At 43.1% G+C, this 20,170-nt stretch overlaps 1 protein-coding gene across 2 annotated transcripts in view; it reads left to right on the forward strand.

Annotated features, from left to right (window-relative positions):
- The first annotated feature begins 8,819 nt into the window (after nt 1-8,819).
- Nucleotides 8,820-20,170, forward strand: part of GABRR1 (gamma-aminobutyric acid (GABA) A receptor, rho 1) — a 30,687-nt gene continuing 19,336 nt past the window's right edge. For both annotated transcript variants that reach the window (XM_009577351.1, XM_009577352.1), the window contains exon 1: nt 8,820-8,941. In XM_009577351.1, coding sequence (XP_009575646.1) covers nt 8,820-8,941 — 122 coding nt within the window. The remainder of the gene's footprint in view (nt 8,942-20,170) is intronic.

The following is a 20,170-nucleotide window of genomic DNA, read 5'->3' on the forward strand; positions in this document are numbered from 1 at the left end:
CGTGAGCCGCCAGCTTCTCTAGGAGACAGCAATTGAACACCAGTGGGGTTACGCTTACTGGCAACAGGCTGAAGGGAGACACAGTGGGGAATGTCTGCTGTGGCATTTCTGTTTCATCACAGATCTGAAGACCTAGAAGGAGTGCAGGCAGTTTGAGATCTAGAGGCCGTAAACAGTACCAGCACTGGGAGTGAAACTGTGTCAGACAAGTTTATCTGCGATAACCCATCTAGCAGCTTTTAGAAGTTGGCTACTGAAATCAGAATTGCATGTTACAGATTTGTGGCTCCTGTTTGCTCTTCCCTTCCTGGCGTGTTTCTGTGCAGTTCATAACACCTTTTTGGTTTGTTTTTTATTGCTGCTTTGAGGCATTAGTGTTATAGTCATGAAGATCTGTAGCAGAGGAAAAGGAGCCAACCAGTCGTTTTCCTAATGACCATGTGTAATTCACGGAGCTTCAGTACATCCAAATGTCAGACTAACATCATTTCAGCACAGAAGTTCAAGGAATATTGTTGTTAGAGCTGCCCCGATCTGCAGTCATGTTCCAATGTCAGTGCAAAACCATGAAATATCTCAGAATTGACAGAGCTGGAGATGCTGCAGCCTATTCACAGAGGAAAACAAAAGCTCCCGGATTTCTTTGTGCCAAAAGTAAAAAGGTTGCAGTGACTCCAGTGAGGGGAAACATGTAGGAAACCATTGGGACAGGTTGTCCACGGGCATTCAACATACGAGACGGCATCAGAACAAAACAAGAATAGAAAGGTGAGACTGGCTGACATTAATCACATCATTGACGCTGCACACTTAGAAAAATACTCTCACAAGCCCATGAGGAGGATCCCGTGGCACAGCTCTCTGCACCTGGCTGCTGTCCTCAACAGCGAGACAGCCTCTGCTGGAAGGCAATGCACCTGACTGACTTAGACAGCTACCTCCTGATGGCTGGCTCGGACGTAGCTGTCCGTGCAGCAGGTAAGGAATTTGGACAGGCGAGCCCCCTGGCTCCTTATACTCTGGGAGGTGCAGAGTGCTTCAGACACAGTCCAGAGGCTGCCAGTAGACTATGTAGCTTGAAAATGTTTCTCTCAGTTGTCTTGTTCATGTGTTCATCCCTGAATAAGTCCAAGGTAAGCTATACAGATGCCTAGTGTTTGATTGAAAAAGTTAAAAGTGATGCTGAATCTGTATTTGAAATGTGGGAGTCCTGTGAGCCATGGCCAGACAGATCGTTTGTGGCTGGCTGGTGGGTCCACCAGTGATGAAGTGGCTGATTCCAAGAAGCAGCTTACTGAAAACCACTGTGTACCTCAGAGTACATCTACCAAGGGAGAATATTGTGATATTTGTTTGTCTCTACTCTAAAAAATACAAATTGTTATAATCTATTATTTGTTTAAGAACCTCTTTTTGACCAATAATTACTTAATTGTTATAACACATTACCCTCTGAAGTTAATTATCATAGCCATACTACCCTCTGAAGTTAATTATCACTGCCGAATTCAGCAAAGGTTGTCAGATCCAAATGAATTTGTCTTTCAAAAGCACTGTTAGAATTTGCCACATTAGCTGGTGTCAATAATTGATGGTTCTGAGCTCATTGACTATTTGATCATCTAATCAGCCCTTCCTATGGCACTGGCTATTGGACTTCCCTAGATTTATCCCTGTCTGAGAACTAGACCATATCCTTCAGAAAATAATACTTTCTTCAGTTAAAAAATACACTTGTAGAGAAACAAACTATTGTTACTGTTAAAAAAAACAAAAATGAATTTATTTCTATTTCAAATATGTCTTCTGTGGTCTTCCAGCCACCGGATCTTGTAACAGATTTAATAAAGCTATTTTAATAAATCTTTAGCTTGCTGGATAGAGGAGAACTCTCATTTTCAACATTCAGACAGTCTGCATCATCATGTAAAGAGGTAATATAACTTTCATACTCTTACAATATTCCTTTTTTTAAACACACAAGCTAGCAAATTTTGGCCATTTTTTTTTGTATGGAAAGGTACTGTTCAGCTAGTTTTCCAAGAAAATTCTCCACTGATGTCCAGAATTTCTCTTCCTTATCCTAAAATTCTGACCCACATTCTTGACTGTTAGATGGATAGTTTTGCAGTAAGCTATAGTCAAATGACAGTAGTAGTTTCTGGGCCTTTCCCTGTGATATTCCATTTACTCCTCGTCAGTGATCCTTCAGTTTTTCTTGTGTACTTCATGCCCCTGCAGGCTTATTCAGGAAGCTGTCTGTGTTTTATTCTTGCTTATTGACAAGAACAGAAAAGGATAAAGAACCAGTCTCTTTGGGGAGATAATTGCATTATCATGAAGATTTGCCATTTACAGTCATATTTAATATGGGTTTTTTATCCAGTTTTAAAATATTTTCCTTATTTTATCTTGATACTGTATTGTTGCAGTTCCTTAATCAAAATGTCATGTGGTGCAACATTAAATGCCTTACAGAAGCACATTGCATAGCTTCATTTCCTCCAGCAAACACACTTTAAATTAATCAAAAAAGGATTAGCTTGGAAAGATTTTTCTTTAAAGTCACGCTAATTGACATTAATCAAATTATCCTCTAACTCTTTATTTATTGAATGTCGTATCAGCCATTCCAATATTTTGCCTGGGATCGGTGTCAGCTTGAGGGCTGTAATTACTTCAGTTGTTCATTTAATCCCCTCTGAATATTGGCGGAACAACTCTTTTATTAAGCACTTCCATCTTCTCTGAATTGATATTGACAGTTCTACAGCTGTCTTTCATACCTGCATTAGCTTTTGCCTCGAGATGGCCCTGTTGGAGTCTCGGTGTTTGTGTATAAGAATTTCTAACCCATCACCCTTGTTTCTTCTTCCATTTTGTTGCTGTCTTTTGAACAGCATTTTGAATTATTTCTTGGTTGACAGGCAGGGGCCCTTAGCGTATTACTGATGAAATTCCCCATGGGGGTGACGCAGATGGGCTGCGAGAACAGTAGAGGAAACTGGGAAACCCTTTTTAGCTAGGGTTCTATGTGTAAGAAATGTACTTATTGCAGAAAAGAGGAATGGCGTGGGCCGGATAGAAGGGCTGAGGACCAGAATCTAGTAGTCAGAGTGAAATTAGTCCCTATCCAGGATGTGCAAAGCATAATTTCAATCCAGTCTGAATGCTTTCATACCTTCTAATTCTGGATCTTCCAACAGAGCTAAACTCACACCCTTTAAGGGAGCACTTCCTCCTGGTAAATGAGTATACTCTGTGCTCTGGGTATTACGACATACAGAGAGCGTCAGGGGAATCCTTAACACCCGTAGCATCCCATATTTGCCTCCTCTAGTGTATCTGCTAGTAGCAGACAAAAATACTTTCCAACAGGCTGCAGTGGGCACTAGTGTGCATATTTCAATATTTTAATTCAGCCCTCTTAAACTGCTAAAATTAAAGTATTTTTCTAGAAGTGTCTTTTTATCTTTTATTTATCTTTTACTTTTTAAAGTATCTTTTTCCAGTTTCAGCAGCAAGACCTCCATGCAAAAAGTCTGGTGCCCCATGGCCAAGTACACACAAAGCCGCCTGATCCAGCTAACGCAGCTCTGGGAAATTGCAGAATGGGCTGAAACAAAAGGACACAGCTCAGCACGCAGTGCACATAATCTCTCAGACAGAGTGTAAGGTCACGTAAAGACACTTACGAACTCAAATAAGTCTCTAGGGGCATGACGACACGTCATGTGGGGAGAAAAGAAGCATTCGATGGACGAAGACTGAGCAAAGCTCTTTCCCATCCCTGAGGAAAGAGCTCTAATGAAACTGGAGTGGTATTAAAGATTTGCCTCATTGTGGTGCTGTAGCATTGTTATTCATTTCAGCAGTGAGAAACAGCAGCTGAATGCATTAGTCCTGAAGCATTGCATTGTTTGCTGTAGCCTTCCAGGTTTCTGCCCAGTGCAGGCTTGGCCTATTTCCCTTGCCTTTCATACAGAGTACAATCCATTTAGGGATTTATAGCGGCTTAGAGGCACATGTACAGTGCCTTGCCTCTATCTGATTTTCATTCTGTGATAAGAAGGCTTGGGGTCATGGGTTCGTTGGCACATCTCTCCTCCCTGCCATTCATGTTGCATGCAAATCTAATTATTCATTAATGTTTATGATTTCTTGGGGTCCACTAATGTCTTCATCGCTACCTGGAGAAGTCCCAGTGTTTACCATAAAGAGCATGTGAACCCGCTCCGATGGGATGTTATAAGCGAGGGGTGCAAGAGAGACCAGAAAGGAGCAGGGCCATAAAGACAAATATGATAATAAAGCCCAAAAGCTATTTGCAGTGAAATCCTTGGCCAGTATAAAGTGGCGTGATTCCCATCCTGGTGCACACTTATGCCAGCTCGTATACTGATCTTTAACACTGAAAAGTAAAATCTTCCTGTTCAGACATTCCCCCCTGCCCCACTCTTGCCAGCAGCTCCTGGTCTCTGCTCCCCACACAGTGTATTTGCCTCTTGTGCCTACAGAGGAAATATTTTCTTTCCTTTTCTGCATGGGCTTCTTCAGTTTTAATCACCTCAGTGTAAATGCATGCATTCACACTTCTGTAATCCTCTCAACTTCCTGGAGAGTTTGATTTCAAGTCGTACGAAGAGCAGAACTACAAGTGCTATGAATGGCCACCAGCTCTGCTGACACCACCATAGTGAAACTCAGTGGATATGCCACTTATCCCCAGGTTGATCAAATTCTATTCATCATCTGTACTAATATCTTCCTAGGAGATGGTCCTACATCCAACAAACGTGAAGGATCCAGCTGACATATTTCACCTTACGCAGAGTGAGCATATATCTCCCATGAATGTCTCAAAGGATGGAAGTACACTTGTCAAAAAGGGGAACAATTAATGGATTCGGAAACCCCACTAACTTCATATTAAGCCTGATTTTTGAAGTCTCTGACAATACCCATGGCTGAAGGCACTAAAGAAGTAAAAATCTATACTCTGACAGTGTGCCCTGGAGACACGGAGTGCCGTTTCTGAAAGAAACAGAGCTGCACAGGGGTAATAACTTTCCAGAAGTCAAACGGCATCCTGTCAATTACGCAGGTACCCTTGTGCTCCCCCAGCTACTGCAAACATAAATCACAATAGAGATACAGTGACACATTCATCCACGTTTGCATTAAAAGCTTTTAGATAAAGGCAGACACCTATTAGGAAGAGGTTAGAAAATGTAAATGCTATGGGCTCTTTCATGTGTGGTTGCTGCAGTCTGATTATATCTCCAGGGGTATACTGTGTATTACTGCGCTATTTGAAGCTTTGGGTAGTTAATTAAACGAGAAGTCCTGATTCATGATTTGACTGGGGTTATTGTTGTGGCAGACACTTACACTGCATTGTGCCTTGCCCTCTTGGGCCCTGAAAGTACTCCTGGTTTCCTATGGTGGCTGGTGGCTTGTGTGACTGTTCTCCAGACCAGATTTCTGCTCCTGACAAGGAGCATCTCAGCGTCTCAGTACACAGCTGAATTAAGGGCAAAAAAAAGACTCAACTTTTTCTTCTGACTATGCTCTCGTTTTGGAGGTAGGTTATAAATAGAATTGGGCAAATAGTTGACTTTTCTGTGGTCAAATGGAAAAAGTGTACCTTTGGTTGGCTCAAAATGTGTTTATTTTATGAAACTTAGAATCATAGAATCATGGAATAGTTTGGATTGGGAGGGACCTTTAAAGGTCACCTAGTCCAACTCCCCTGTGATGGGCAGGGACATCTTCAACTAGAGCAGGTTGCTCAGAGCCCCGTCCAACCAGACCTTGAATGTTTCCAGGGATGGGGCATCTACCACCTCTCTGGGCAACCTGTTGCAGTGTTTCACCACCCTCATTGTAAAAAATTTCTTCCTTATAGCTAGTCTAAACCTACACTCTCTCAGTTTAAAACCATTCCCCCTTGTCCTGTTGCAACAGACCCTGCTAAAAAGTTTGTCTCCATCTTTCTTGTCTATTATAATAATATGGTTGGGTCAAATGGAACGAAATGTTTACTTTTGTGACATTTCTTATCATCCTTTGTTAATGAAAACCCAGGAAATATAGGATTAGAGTCCCAGGCAGCCTGGGAAACCTGCATTTAGATGGCCTCAGTAACTAAGTAAAAGCCCAGGGTCTCATCGAACTCTGAGGAACAAAGTGACTGAAGGGATAAAGCCCTGGAGCAGGGAAAGCAGTGCCAGCTGGTGGGGACCAAGTGGGCCCCTGAGCTGAGCAGGAGCTGGAGGTGGCACGGTGTCCTAAGACAGGATCAGCTATACCTGTCTTGATGACTTCTAGCGATGGCAATTGCAAATTCTTCCCATGTAATCTACTACAACGCTTCACTGTCCTTATTGTTGGAAGATTTTCCTATAATCTTATCTAGCATTTAACTTCATTTTTCCCTTACTAATCTCTCAGCCCTTTACTTTTTGTTCTGTATACCATGGCCATTTGGAACAGAGTATTCTTCTCTCTGAAGTAACTGCTACATACCTAAAGACATACACTGTGCCATTTCTACCCTTGTCAAGCCTTCTCTTTGGGTTAAGCATCCAGTTGGTTCAGTTTCCTTGCAGATCATTTGCAAAACTTGCTACTTTCTTGCATGTTGGTAGTGAGTCAACTGCCTTTGGAGCGCAGCAAGATAAACCAAGGTAAAGGTAGCAACGTTTTGCATCAATCCTACCAATATTTCATCAAGACCAGGCTTCCCTTTCTTGCTTATGAGGATGCATGTGAGATGGTGTTGCAAGCTTATCGAAATCTACTGCTTCTCCCCAAGCCAGGAAGTCTGTTGGCCTGCCAGGGCAAGAAATTAAGTTTGTTCAACATATTTGTTCTTGATGAGTCCATGTCTGTCCCTCATCCAGTCATTTTATTCTGGGAGTTTAGAAGTTGTCTGATCCTTTGTTCCAGGATTTTTCTTTGAATCATATTTGAACTTTTCTATGAACAACAATGCAAAAAAAGGGAATTGAACACTTTTTTTTTTGCCTTCTCTATATCTTCTTTTAGTAAATTCCCTCTGTTAGTGAGAGGACGAATGTTTCCCTCCTTTCATGTGTACCAAGGGACCCCCAGCTTTTCCAGGGCAGCTAAGTGAATTCATAGTTATCCTTTGCTTGTCAATCCTCATTGCGTCTCTGGTGCATAAGCAAGGGACTAACATTTTTAAAAAATGTGTATGAAGTAACAAAAATGTATTTCAAAGAGAAGAAAAGGTTCCTTTGATGAAAGATGTCCTAAAACTTTATATAGATTATTGCAAAGACAGAGAATAGTAGATCTAATATCACCACAGGTGAAAAGAACAGTTATTAAGGTACTTTTTATCCTCTTTGAGAAGGATACGTGAATCAGTGGAAACTGAATGCAGATAATTTTCAAAGATAAGATGGGTACAACTTCTTTGAACAGCAATAGCGATTAACCACTGCAACAAACTGCTGGTGACCTACTGCCCATCTCTTGAAGCCTGCGTGACTTTGTGTAGGAAATGTTTTAGCCCAACGAATCATTACATTGAATCTTGGTTGATGGAATGAAATTCAGTGGCTTTCGATGTGTTGTTCCTGTGGATCCCGAGGCAGTGTAAATGCTCACTGAAATCAGTAAAGCCACGGCAGCTTAGACCAGGTAGAGATTTGCTCCCCAGGGTTTTTAGAAGGGCTTTCATGAAAAGAGTTTGTCAAGTGACTTGACAAACTGCTCTAAAATAGAAATCCATGGGTAACAGGCAGGGGAAGAAGAGTCTTGTCAGCAAAGGGGTGGGACAAGGCTGGTGGTGTCTGCAGAGCACGGGGCGACATCTCCATGATAAGGCACAAGCAGGACCAGAGCTGCAAGGCCTTGGGGGGAGGCACAGAGGAGAAGGAGAGTAAACACGGAGCTGTGGGTTATGCAGGGAGGGGGTGAGCTCTCAAGAGATGGGCAATGTGGCTGGCTCAACCACGTATTTCTGCTCATGCTGTTTTATTTTCTTTAGCACCAATGAGGATTTTGTCAGCCACAGGATACCCAGCACACCAGCCCCCCGAGCTCTCCTGCAGCTCTGGCATTTGCTGCTCTGCTTACAGCCCTGTGCCGAGAGGAGAGCTATCTCCCCCATGCTGTCCCCCCGCCTTCCTCTGCACACCGGGATACTTTCCAGAAACCCTGCTCAGCAGAGCAGTGAGGTACGTGACACAAGTCCTGAAAGCACCAACTACTCCAGCCACTGTACCACTGTATATTAAAGTAATGTAGAAAACCACACAGGATCAAAATACTGTTTGTAGAGCTAAATGGAAATGAGTTTTTGCTGGAAACTGATGCATGTTTATTAACACTTTTCAATCTATCGCAATGCCTGTAACAAACATCATGCTACACAGATAAGTTTGGTGATTAAAGAGCGACTAATGACACCTGCCTGACCGACTGCACTACTTTGGTTAACCAGGCAGAAATATATATATGCTATATCCCACAAGTACTTGAAAAGGGTTCAATTTAAACCAATTAATAAAATAGCTTGTTTGGACAAAAAATAATTGTTCTCTGAGAATATGTGAATTCAACACTGCTAGAAAATCCCTGCCATCTGACGTAGAAGGATTTATAGGTTTAGTGGAAATTGCTTTCCCCACTGTCCAGATTAAATACTGCAGGATGATTTTTTGTATGAGTAAACATCCTTCCAATAACAATCAGACCGATAATGTCTTAAAAAGAGAAACAGGATCTACATTTTGGTTTTCTTCTTCTTGTATGGACTATTTCTGGATACAGAACCTTCAGGTAACATGTTGACTGTCCATAAAATGCATTTTAGCATCTTCCTCCTGTTGTGGGGATGGGTTTTATCCACTGAATGCAGAGCCCACCGACAAGGAAAAGAAATACATGAAGTATACAAAAAAGGCAGGTGAGTCTCATTTTTTTACATTCAAATAGCTACAGTTTGGACAAATGTAATGTTTCAGGTGAAGATATAATGAGTAACAGATAATTAAAGTTTGCATTTGCAGATTGTGATTTCTCAGTCAAAAATATTTTCTGTTGCTGTTTTTGCCAATGAATGAGTGTTAATGCATTTTCTACAGTGAAAATCACTGCTCCCCCCAAAAAAATGGGTTTGTGAGGTATCTCAAAGTTTGAAAGGGTGCAAAAAAAGAAGCATTTGCTTATATTTGTTGTGGTTAAAATGTGGTAGAGTATTTACATGAAAGTGGTGAGGAAATTTTGGTCCACAAGTTTTGCTGCATTCACTGAAAATTAGATTGACTTGAGATCTCAAAGGAAAACATTCAGAATTTATTTTATTATTCCCATACCATTTGTTTTATAGAGCTTTTGAGAGGAAAAAAAATAAAGTCTCTCTGCAAACTTCCAGGCTATGGTCAGTTATTAGAGGAAACAGAAAGAGCATTCAGTGTATTGAATTAAGATATTTTAAAAAATTTAAAATATTCTCTATTCTTCTCTTTCTCTCTCTTCCTCTTACAAAAAGACTATGATGTGACATTTTTCTCCCACTATCTTGTAGACAGCCATTTTAGGAGGTTTTGAGTTGAGGAAGGTTTTTTGCTACAGCTGAGTTCTGATTACTTATATTCTATTTGGGGAATATTTGGAACTTTGTATGAGGATTTTTATACTCAGGCACATAACAAGGTACATCTGGAGGAAAAATCTTTTGGGTTTTTTTTTGAGAATATAGCTGACACATTTCGTTTTCTGTTCAAATGTTGTGTAGTTCTGCCTGTGACAGACTGAACCTGTGTCGTTTCTGCTTTGCTATAGTCACTGTTTCTGTTCTGTAATGACTCTGTATCACCATCAATACTGTAAAGTGTTTGGGGATGGAAATGCAGGAATGTCACAGTCCTGAGGAATTCAAACCACTCCTGTTAGCCTTCAGGAAAAATGACTGAAAGGTGGAAGGGCTGGAAAGTGCAGTGCCTTTTTGTTTTCCTGTAGCCCTTTGTAGCAAGTCAGGGCTGCATTACAGAGTGACTGCAGTGTCCTGGTTGGCACTTGGGGGTCCATGAGCCATTTTATACATAGGGAATGGCTTTAGCAGTGACGCCACCTTCGTGGAGGTATAACTGGCAAAATGAATGCAGTGGTTCTGTTCATGACCAACACCCAGGGGATGCGTTACCAGAGCTACAGTATGGATGCAAGACAGCCACAAACCCTCTATTTTCATTGAGACTTCATGACGGTGGCAGCGGAGGTGATATGCTGGCTGTAGCAAAGTAAAGGGGTGAGAAGCAAAGTACCACCATGTGAGCTGAAAAGCGTCCAGCAGAGAGGAATGCGTACACACAGCCATGTTCTTGTTTAGCATCTTTAATGAAAACTCCCACTGCACCGAATGCTTAACAGTGTCAGTGCAATTAAGTGACTACATAAAAAATCACAGCAGCAGAGTGTTAAAAATATGTCCAAATGGAAAAGAAATACCTATTCAGTTCACGTACGAACTGCCTCTTCACCCGTGCTTTGGATATACAGTGTAATTGTGCCAGGACAAGCCCATCAGAAAGCCCTGAGGTGTCGTGGCTCTGAGGAGCTGGGTCCACTGCCCTCCCAGCGCGCCCACGCTGGCCTGGGAGGTCATTGCTGGCCTATTTCTGCCTCAGTAGAGCAGTACTGACGCTGAGGAGGGCTGATGGGGAGAGAGAAGCAACACTGGCGGGTGGCTGTAGGGTTGTCCATCAGCAGCGTGGTGCCCAGTACAGCGCTCACTTTCCCCTGCGATGGGATAGGCCACAAGAGACCAATGGTTTTAACAGCCTTATAATTTGCAAGGTAAAAAAGGATGATTACGGTCCTCCATCTGATTTCCTACTAAGCACAAACAACAAAGTATTCTTTGTTGAATTGTATGAATTGTACACCAAACCCCTAATTTATGATAATTACCTTCAGTGTCAAATAAACTCATAATAGGATCACAAGTATTTTTTAACTTCGGCTTCCATCCATTTACTCCTGTTCTATGCTAGATTGTCTCTTCTCCATCCAGGTACTTGCACGTGGATCAAGCTCCCTCTTCGTCTCCACTTAAATATATTCAGAAGATTAAGCTTCTTATATTTCTCAGTGTAGGATGTTTCCCAAACCTTGGCTCAATCATTTGCTTGTTTTCCTCTGTCCCTTCACTGCTTTTGCAGGGTTGACATCAGGACTCGGTGCAGTATTTGTACAGTCTTCGTGCAGGTGCATGAACCTGTTGACCTTCTGGCATTGTGGTCATGGTCTCCATTGCAGCCCCGCAGTGGGAGATCACGTTTGCCCAACATGACCGGGCATCTGTGGATGGTAGGGATACCTCGTCTTAGAGGTACAGCCAGTCCTCTTTGCGCTCACATGTAGTTTCCTATACGTGAAGATGCTGATCATATGAGACAGTTTTGAAGTAGGCACGGTTCATTTGCATTTCAGTCAAAGTCAAGGCCTTTTTTGATCACAGAATTAGACCTGGAAGAAAAACAGAGCGGGGGGGGAGGTGGTAGTGGTGGTGGTGGGGTGCATGTGCTATATAACATCAGAAAAAGCTTGCAGTGAAGATTGCTCCTGAACATTTTGTTATTGACTCTGTTTCCCCTCCCTTCAAGACTCAGCCCTGAATATCCATTATGCAGAAGCAGTAATAGCAATTGGCTTTGTTACTCCTCTCTGAGTACTGTTATCTCTTGCTCCATAAGGCTTATGGTAAGGACCAGGATGGAAATCCATCCCTTCACTGCAGCTTTTTTCTTCTGATGAGACCCACATGCCTCACTGGAGGTTGGTTGGGGAAATCTATTCAAAGTGGAAAAGGTTGGCTCCACACCACTACAGGATGCTCAGGGTGGCTTAATTTGCACCCATGGCCTCCCTAGCCTCCAGAAGTCCTTTAGAGGCACAAGACCATCCGCTTGCCCTACTGCAAGGGCTCAGCGCCAGCCACCGGTGTTGGCAGGCAGCGCAGGCACATGCTGTAGAGACCTGCCACCTTGGGTGTGCTGCCAGCATCCTGCTGTCCCTCACAGACGTGTCCAGCTTTGCTCCTGATTCTCATGGTGCAGCTAATGGAGGAAATACAGAGGCTTTTACTTTGCTTCTTCGGATGGTGCCGTTCTGCAAGTATTAGTTTCTTCCAACTCTGAACTCTGCTTTGGAATAAAAATTCACCATTTGCTCTGAAGTTTTCAGCCCCAGGGCTTGTCCTTTCACCTGCCCGTATCCCACAGGGCTGCCCTTTCATCTGCTGATCCCACAACCTTTGCATTTCTGCTGATACGGTGAATGGGAGGCTGCAGTGTCAGACACATTCTCTGTTACAATTTCTGGCACTGCAGGTATCCCAAGGTAGCCATTCTATCATGAGACAGAACAACCTTGAAGAAGGGTGAGCAGACAGGCATGGGTTTCCCCACAAGAATCCATGCATGCAGCATGGTCCTTTGGGGACTGGGTTTGCATGACAGGTATTTTGCAAAAAGTCCCAAATAGTTCCTGAAATAAAGCTGATGAGGCTTTGGGACACAGTGCAGAGTGTGACAAGAACATGGCAAATGAGTGTAGGTCAAAGTATGCATACAGTCACAATGAAAGCAGCAAAGTAGATAGCTTTATTGCATGGGACTTATTACAGAGCCCTCCAATATTGTAATTCACTGTAAAAATGTCTGTGTGCCAGTCAAAGACTCAGCTACTTATTTTTGCTAATCTCCAGGATAAATCACCTCAAAGGAATTCCACTTGAAAGAGCAGCAGTATGAAAAGAAAACCTTTCTCACCTTGCAGACCTGTTTGCAGTTTGCAACCAGACATGTGCAAATCCTGCAGGGTTTGCAAAGCTTTTTATTCCTGCTAAATCCACAGTGCCAAAACCCCTAGAGGAAGGAGCTGAGATCCGAAGCACCGGCAAGAGGGCTGGCTGCTGCTTTCCCAACTGCTCAGGCTCTTGGAAAGCCACCAGGCTGCACAGGGGTCACTAGAAGGGTATAAAGGGTCACTAAAGGTCACAACATTGTTATGCCAGCAAAAGGGCCAAAGCCTGTGTTGCTAATTAGACTTGCAGAATCTGCTAGAGAGGATGAGCAATAGGAAAACAAATAGCCTGGAGCTGAGCCCAGGTTGTTCTGCCAGAGCTAACTGCTGGGAAAAAAAATCTCTTTTAACACTAAAATCTCCCTGGACAGCATTATAACCACCTTTCAGACAAACAACTCTCAGCAGAAGAGATTTCACTGCACAATATTTTCGGATCATGTTTGTTTAATCTTAGCTAAGAGACCCCCTTCATGTTTTTAGTCATGTCCCTACCATTCACTGGCCGTGTTACAATCATTTTGCCTCACTCTGGTCTCCAAACAGCAACTCATTTTCTGCTCCTCTAGAGCTCCCTGTCCACGTTTCTGTCAGTAAGAGCTATGTTTTACGGCAGTTGAATGACATCCTCTACAATAAGCCCTGGGCTTGTTATGACAAGGTCTCTTTCATGGCCAAAGATCTTTCTCTTTATGACATTTTCAGATGTTATTACAATCAGTGACACTCTTCTTAAGTGATGGGAGCCACTGTGTATCATTATAGTCATGGTTCCTTCCTGGTCCTTTCTCAAAGGCTCGGCATCATACTGAATATTCGCAACATTAAGGTTACCTTCCCTCGCTTTTGTTGAATTCGGATAGGACTTCCGTGTTGTCAGCTCCTCCGAACCCCGGCCACGTTGTGTGCAAGCTCTCTGTGCTCTGTAAATCACACATGGCTATCCTGGTATCCTCACTGAGGCTGCCTCCTACACATAGGGCAGCTCCTACCTTCTTGCCCTCTAAATGCTTTCTCTGGCCTTATAATTCATCCCTTACAGGATTTCTTCCTTTACCTCCCAGCAATCCTTAACCTGTTCTCTTGTCTTGGACTTTTGCTCTTGTATCTTATCTTCAGGACTGATCCTGAAAGCATGTATTTGCATGAACAAAGCTTACTAATGCAAGCTGTCTTTAGATCAGATCTTCAGAGTGCACGATAAGCCCATAAAATGCCTGTTGAAAGCATTGCCTATAGGAGCACATTATCAAAAGCGAGCCAGCTCCACTGGAGCACTGAGCACCCGCAACTCCCAAGGCACTGTTTTTTAAGATCGGCAGTTTGCGTTGAGCCTTGACACCATATGGACCTACAGTGCCAGGTATCAGGAGAGCAATAAGAAGCCCAGAGTGGGCTTCCGGCCAATGGAGCTGGAGTCTCTCCATCTCCCCTTTGGTAACTTGCCTTTCCCTTTCCTCCTTTCACCTCCATCTTCTTCACTCCTTTTCATTCCCCCATTCAAGGTTCCTCCTCTTCTCCAACTTGCTTTTTCTCTTTTTTTGTCCCAGATTTTCTCTGCCCTCTGCTTCACCTGCCTCATTTATTTGACCCTAGGCACAGCCATTTCCCCGTCACACAATTCTGCCAGATTTTCTCCAGTTGCTTTTAACTCTATATTATTCTGTAACTTCCTTCTCTCCTCTGGCAGCTGTTGCTGCTGCCTGTCTTACCTCTTTTTCCACTTGCCAGAAATTCTTTTCTTCTGTCCAACAGTGCTCATGTTCTTTATCTTGTTATACATTAACTTATTTTTCATTATTGCTTTGCTATTTCTCTCATTTTTCCTTTCCACCCTTGTTGTTCTTTCAAGTAACTTCAATCCTGCATGACAACTTTTCTTGGAAGTCTTGTGTTTTTTTCTCACAACCCAGCCAAAAGTGTCCTCTTTCTGCTTATCATTGCAAATGATGATGCTTTGAAAATGATATTTTCTACTTTCATCATTAACACCAGCCTCCTTTCAGCCTTTCTAGAACTTACTTTGGGTCTACACTTCACATAGCTTCCTATCTTTATTCAGATGATTCATGGCAGAACATTACCTCTACTGGTACTTCTGTAGCTACGTTCATACACCCATGTACTGCACCGCTTCACTGATAATATCTCCAGTCAACGTTGCCACCATGTAACTTGCTTAGGATCAGCAGCTTCATATTGTCTTCTAGCCCACCATTACTCCAATGTGGTTTATGAGCTGGCGTGAGAAGACATAACAGACTCTAAAAACCTATCATCTGCAGCCCAGCAAAAAAAAAACCCAAACAAACCCAAAGATACTGCAAAGCTGTTTCCTTCCTCCTGAGCACATATAAATGGTTTGATTTCCTGATTCAGGAGTTGGATTCACATCTGAAATGTTCCTGATGGACTGTCTTCTATAAACAGTCATCTTCCAAACTCACTTGTGTTTTTAACACTCACAGCTTCCAGTGAGAGTGAATTTCACAGTGTGATGACATGCCGTGTTTATGTACTTCCTTTCAGATTTCTTCTCCTTGTTATGTGTTGTGAAAAGTCTGGAGCAACAAATTCCTGTTCACCTTCACCATGCCACTCCTGATTTTATATCATTGCACCATATCACTCGGTTGCTATCTCCCTTGCCACCTGGAGAACCCTGCTAGGCTGCCTGGAAGCCGTCTCCACCTCTGAGCTCTCTCCCTCTCCTCTTGCTCTACTCTGTTTTTTCCAACTGTGGGCACTGGATATGTAAGATGTGGGCACGCCTTGGTGTTACTAATAGCATTGAAATGCTTTCTGTTTGGTTTGCTCCTCCATTCCCAATAACACCTAACCTCCTGTTTGTTTTTTTGAGCACTGTGGAGCATTAAGCTGATGTTTATAAAGAAATAGCCACAATGACACTAAGACCTCCTTCCTAAGCATAGAATCATAGGATCACAGAATCGTTTAGGTTGGAAAAGACCCTTAGGATCATCAAGTCTAACTGTTAACCTAGCACTACCAAGTCCACCACTAAATCATGTCCCTAAGCACCACATCTACATGTCTTTTAAATACCTCCAGGGATGGTGATTCCACCACTTCCTTGGGCAGCCTGTTCCAGTGCTTGATAACCCTTTCGGTGAAGAAATGTTTCCTAATATCCAATCTAAACCTCCCCTGGCGCAACTTGAGGCCATTTCCTCTCGTCCTATCGCTAGCTACTTGGGAGAAGAGACCAACCCCCACCTTGCTACAACCTCCTTTCAGGTAGTTGTAGAGCGCGATGAGGTCTCCCCTCAGCCTCCTCTTCTCCAGGCTAAACAGTCCCAGTTCCCTCAGCCGCTCCTCACAAGGCTTGTGCTCCAGACCCTTCACCAGCTTCGTTGCCTTTCTCTGGACACGCTCCAGCACCTCAATGTCCTTCTAGCAGTAACAGCTGATTTGGAGGCCATCACTGTCTTAACATTGTTTCTGAAAGTACATTGAAAAAATGCAAATATACAAAGTACAAAATAATGTACACTATTCTGAATTTACTAACACTGAATTTATGCTGTCATTTTATCACTTGGCATCATGAAGTCCTGCGGTAATTCTCCACTCCCAGTTCTGATTTTGACTACTTTGAATGGTTATGTATCCTCAGTAAACATTGTTGCCAGTAATTATTCTTTTCTCCCAAATAATTTATAAATTTATTGAACAACAGAGATCCTATCAGAGATTCCCATGGGACTATACTGAAAACTTTTCTTCACGGTGAAAACTCTCCATTATTCCTTTTGTTTCTTATTTTGCAACCATTCACATGAAGGGAACTTCCCTCTTTCTGACCGGTTGGTTTCTTTACAAGCCTCTGGAAAGGACCTGTCAGCACCTTTTTGGAAATTGAGGTACACTGTGTCATCTTCATCACCCTCATCTACAAGGTCATTAACTTTTTAGAGAAGTCTACCATAGTGCATAACATCCCCCAAGAAAAGTCATGCTGTCTCTTGCTCTTCTTCAATATATACTTAGACACTACTATATTTATCTGGTGTCTACCATTGGCGTTTTTTACTACGGTTGTAGCTAATTTGTCCAGTGGAGCAGTCTGTAGCTTCTCAGATTCCACTTGGAGCTCTTTTTCCAAAGAAGTGGAAAATCGTTACCTTCCACTCCTGTGACATCAAGGACAATTTAAATGCTGGTTCAACAGTTTCTTACTTGGCTTCTTCTGGGTGAAAGCCTGGTGACTTGTTACTGTTCAGTCCATTTATTTTAAATCTGCCTCTGGTCCTGTGCCAATATGAATATTTCTTAACATTGGCCCAACAGCAGAATTGTTACAATTCTGTATTTTCTGTAGTGCAAACAAATTCCTTAGTTGTTGATGTTTTTGATTGCCCTTATACAGACAGAGTGCTTTCATTGCTGTAAATAAGAATTAAGACAAGTGTAGTATCGATAATTAGCTAGTTATTCCCCATTCTGCATTTGTACAATTATTTTTCTGTACTCCATGCAGTTCTTTGTATTCACTTTTACTGAAATTCATCTTACTGACATCAGAGCATTTCTCCAACCCTTTGAGGCTGCTTTGAATTCTGTTCCTATATCCCAAATTGTCTGTTTCTCTTTCAAGCATGGTGTCATGCACAAGTTTTATAGTTCTGCCATCTGCATCATTATTGAAAATATTGACTAGTAGTTTCCAGGATGAAATCTGTGAGATGACATTTAATGTCTCTTGACAGCAAAGTAATGGCAGTTACTCTAACCACGGTCTTTCAACCATGCTCAAAGTCACAGTTTCATCTCAACTGTATTTCCCTAATTTAGTGATGAAATATTAAAAACCTCATTGAAATCTACTTTTCCTCCTGTTTACACTAAGACGGCCAGTTACACTGTCAGAAAGGACATTAGACTGGTTTGACGTCAGTCATTGCAAAGATTCACATTGAGTGATCTTTATAATCTCATTATCCCTGGAGGGGCAGACAAACAGATCACAAGTTTGTCCCAGTTTCTTTCTAAATGTCAAAACTCCAACATCCTTCTTTTGTACCCTGCTTAAAACCAGGTTTTGTGCTCACCCTCACCCTCTCTCAGGGGTATCACCCGTCTGTGAGGAGTCCTTGGAGGTACCTGTTTACAGAGACTGTAACAGCTGGTACTCCCAGTGCTCCCGCAGAAGTGTGATCAGCCTCTGCTGACTTAAATACCTCCAATTTATCTAAATATTCCTTAACATGCCCTTCCCTGATCTGCACTGTGCTGACATCGGCTTAAAAGTCAACTTTTCTTCGAAGGCTGGGGCAGACATGAAACCTTTCAGCATGTTCTGCATTGCCTTGTTAGTTGCTCCCCTTCCCTTCATCCATTTCTCTTTTTCACTTAGCTGAGCCCCGCACCGTGCCTGCCTCCTCCTCAGCTGGCAGGACGCACCCCAGCCACGCTCCTTCTGCTCCCCCCGACCCTTCCTTTCAACTGGTATAACACAAAACCCAAATCCACACACCCACTGGATGCAATTTCTGCCACATAGGGGCACTTTCATTTTTGCAACATCAGGTACAGTGCCAAGACCTCAGGTGGCATGACATTTCTGTGAATAATCAATATGTGTAGGTTTGTTTCTTTTTTTTTCTTTTGCCAGTGTTTATGTCCAGGCAAAGAACCAAGGAAGTGCAAAATTTAAAAGGTCTCCTGCCTCTGTGTATTTTGCCTTCTGAGATTGATCTGTATTCAAGTAATACTGGATTAAAATGGGGTTCTCATTGAATTTTCCATATCACTCAAAAATAAGATGGTAGAACAGCTCCGAATCCCACTGTTTCTCAGACTTTGTGATGTGAACATAAAAAAATAACACTTTTTCCCCATTTCTTTTCATAGATTTAACCACTTATAATAGCAATGGGTCACCTTTCTTCACCATCTTCCAACCTACTAATCATAAGGACACATGACCCAACATAATTACAAGCAAACAAGAGTTTGCCAAATGCCAAGATAAAATACATTTCGTGATTAATTTTCCTCAGTTTTTAGTGGCTTGTTTACAGCTCACAACTTTGTAACTCTCCCAAATTAGTGGGTTTCTATCCTACATTATCCCTGGGAATTGTATGTTACACAGTGGATCGTGTCTCCTGCAGTGTATGTCTCTGGATAAGAGCAGCTTCCTCCCGTTGCAAGTTTGCTCTCTCCTCCTTCAGGTGCTGAGTGGTTTTTCTCCCCGTTTAGCTACCTCACTTTTCCTCCTCCCTCAAAGCACTTCTCTGGGCTGCCTCTCAGTCTTCACCCAGACCTGCTGCACCACCTGTCCACCAGCATCTCCTGCTTGCTGAGAAGATCTTCTCAATTGCAAGTCAAAGGCACGTTATGGGGGAACTTTCTGTGAACCCCCTGCCCCAAAACCTCTTTCCTTCCTTTGGGACACAGCCTGGGAGGTTCTTTAGCCCAACGAGGTTCATCCATCTCCAGGGGCCGGGCAGCATCTCTGTCCCACACCACTCTGTGGTGAGGGGACACCCCTACTCATGCAGGACTGTTTGGGGTGTCCATGCCCCCGGTGTCATCCCACACAATGATGAGGCACCGTTTGAGCCTGATGTCTCCTCTCTGCTCCTTCTGACGTCTTCCTCTCTGGCCTTACCCAGTGTTTCCCCTCCCTTCCCACCTCTGCCTATGGAGCCTCTTTTCTCCTCAGTCTCACCCAATGCACAGGCTCTGTTGCAGATCCAAGCTCTCTTTGCCTCTGCCCCACTTTTTCTCTGCAGAAACCTTATGTATGTTTGTGCACACAGTCCCAGCCCCTTCCTGCCTCTCCCCCATTCCCTGACCCAGCACCCCCCACCTGGTTTCTGCCTTTGACATGATGCTGATGTGGTATGAATGCAAGTCACCAACTGGTCATAAAACAGAGGGAGAAACAAAACCTAGTCAAATATTTAGGCATAGGTCTTTAATAAGACCTTTACATTTCTCACAGCTTTTTAGTAGTACCAATACACCTTTGCCATTCCTGTGTTCTCCCTGCCAAGGCTTTGTCCCCTGCAGGGAGTTGGGCTGCCTCCGCTGCTCTCTCCTGGTCCTTCTGCCTTGGGCAGAGTTTTGTCAGGGCCTTGCCCAGCCATAATTTTACGGGCAGACCAAGGAGAACACGGCTCCTGCCATTCCCCTGCCCAGCATGGCACGAAGGCTGTGCGGCATAGCGGGTGCAGGACAGGAGGCACCGCACAAGCTGCCCACCAGTGTCCACCCAGGGACAGGGAGCCCAGAGCCGAGTGCCATGGCATGGCTGGCAGGGATGAGGGAGTTTTCATCACTTTCCTTACTTTTCAAT

This window comes from Fulmarus glacialis, unplaced genomic scaffold (genome assembly GCF_000690835.1).
Source record: "Fulmarus glacialis isolate BGI_N327 unplaced genomic scaffold, ASM69083v1 scaffold4245, whole genome shotgun sequence".
Lineage (NCBI taxonomy): Eukaryota > Metazoa > Chordata > Aves > Procellariiformes > Procellariidae > Fulmarus > Fulmarus glacialis.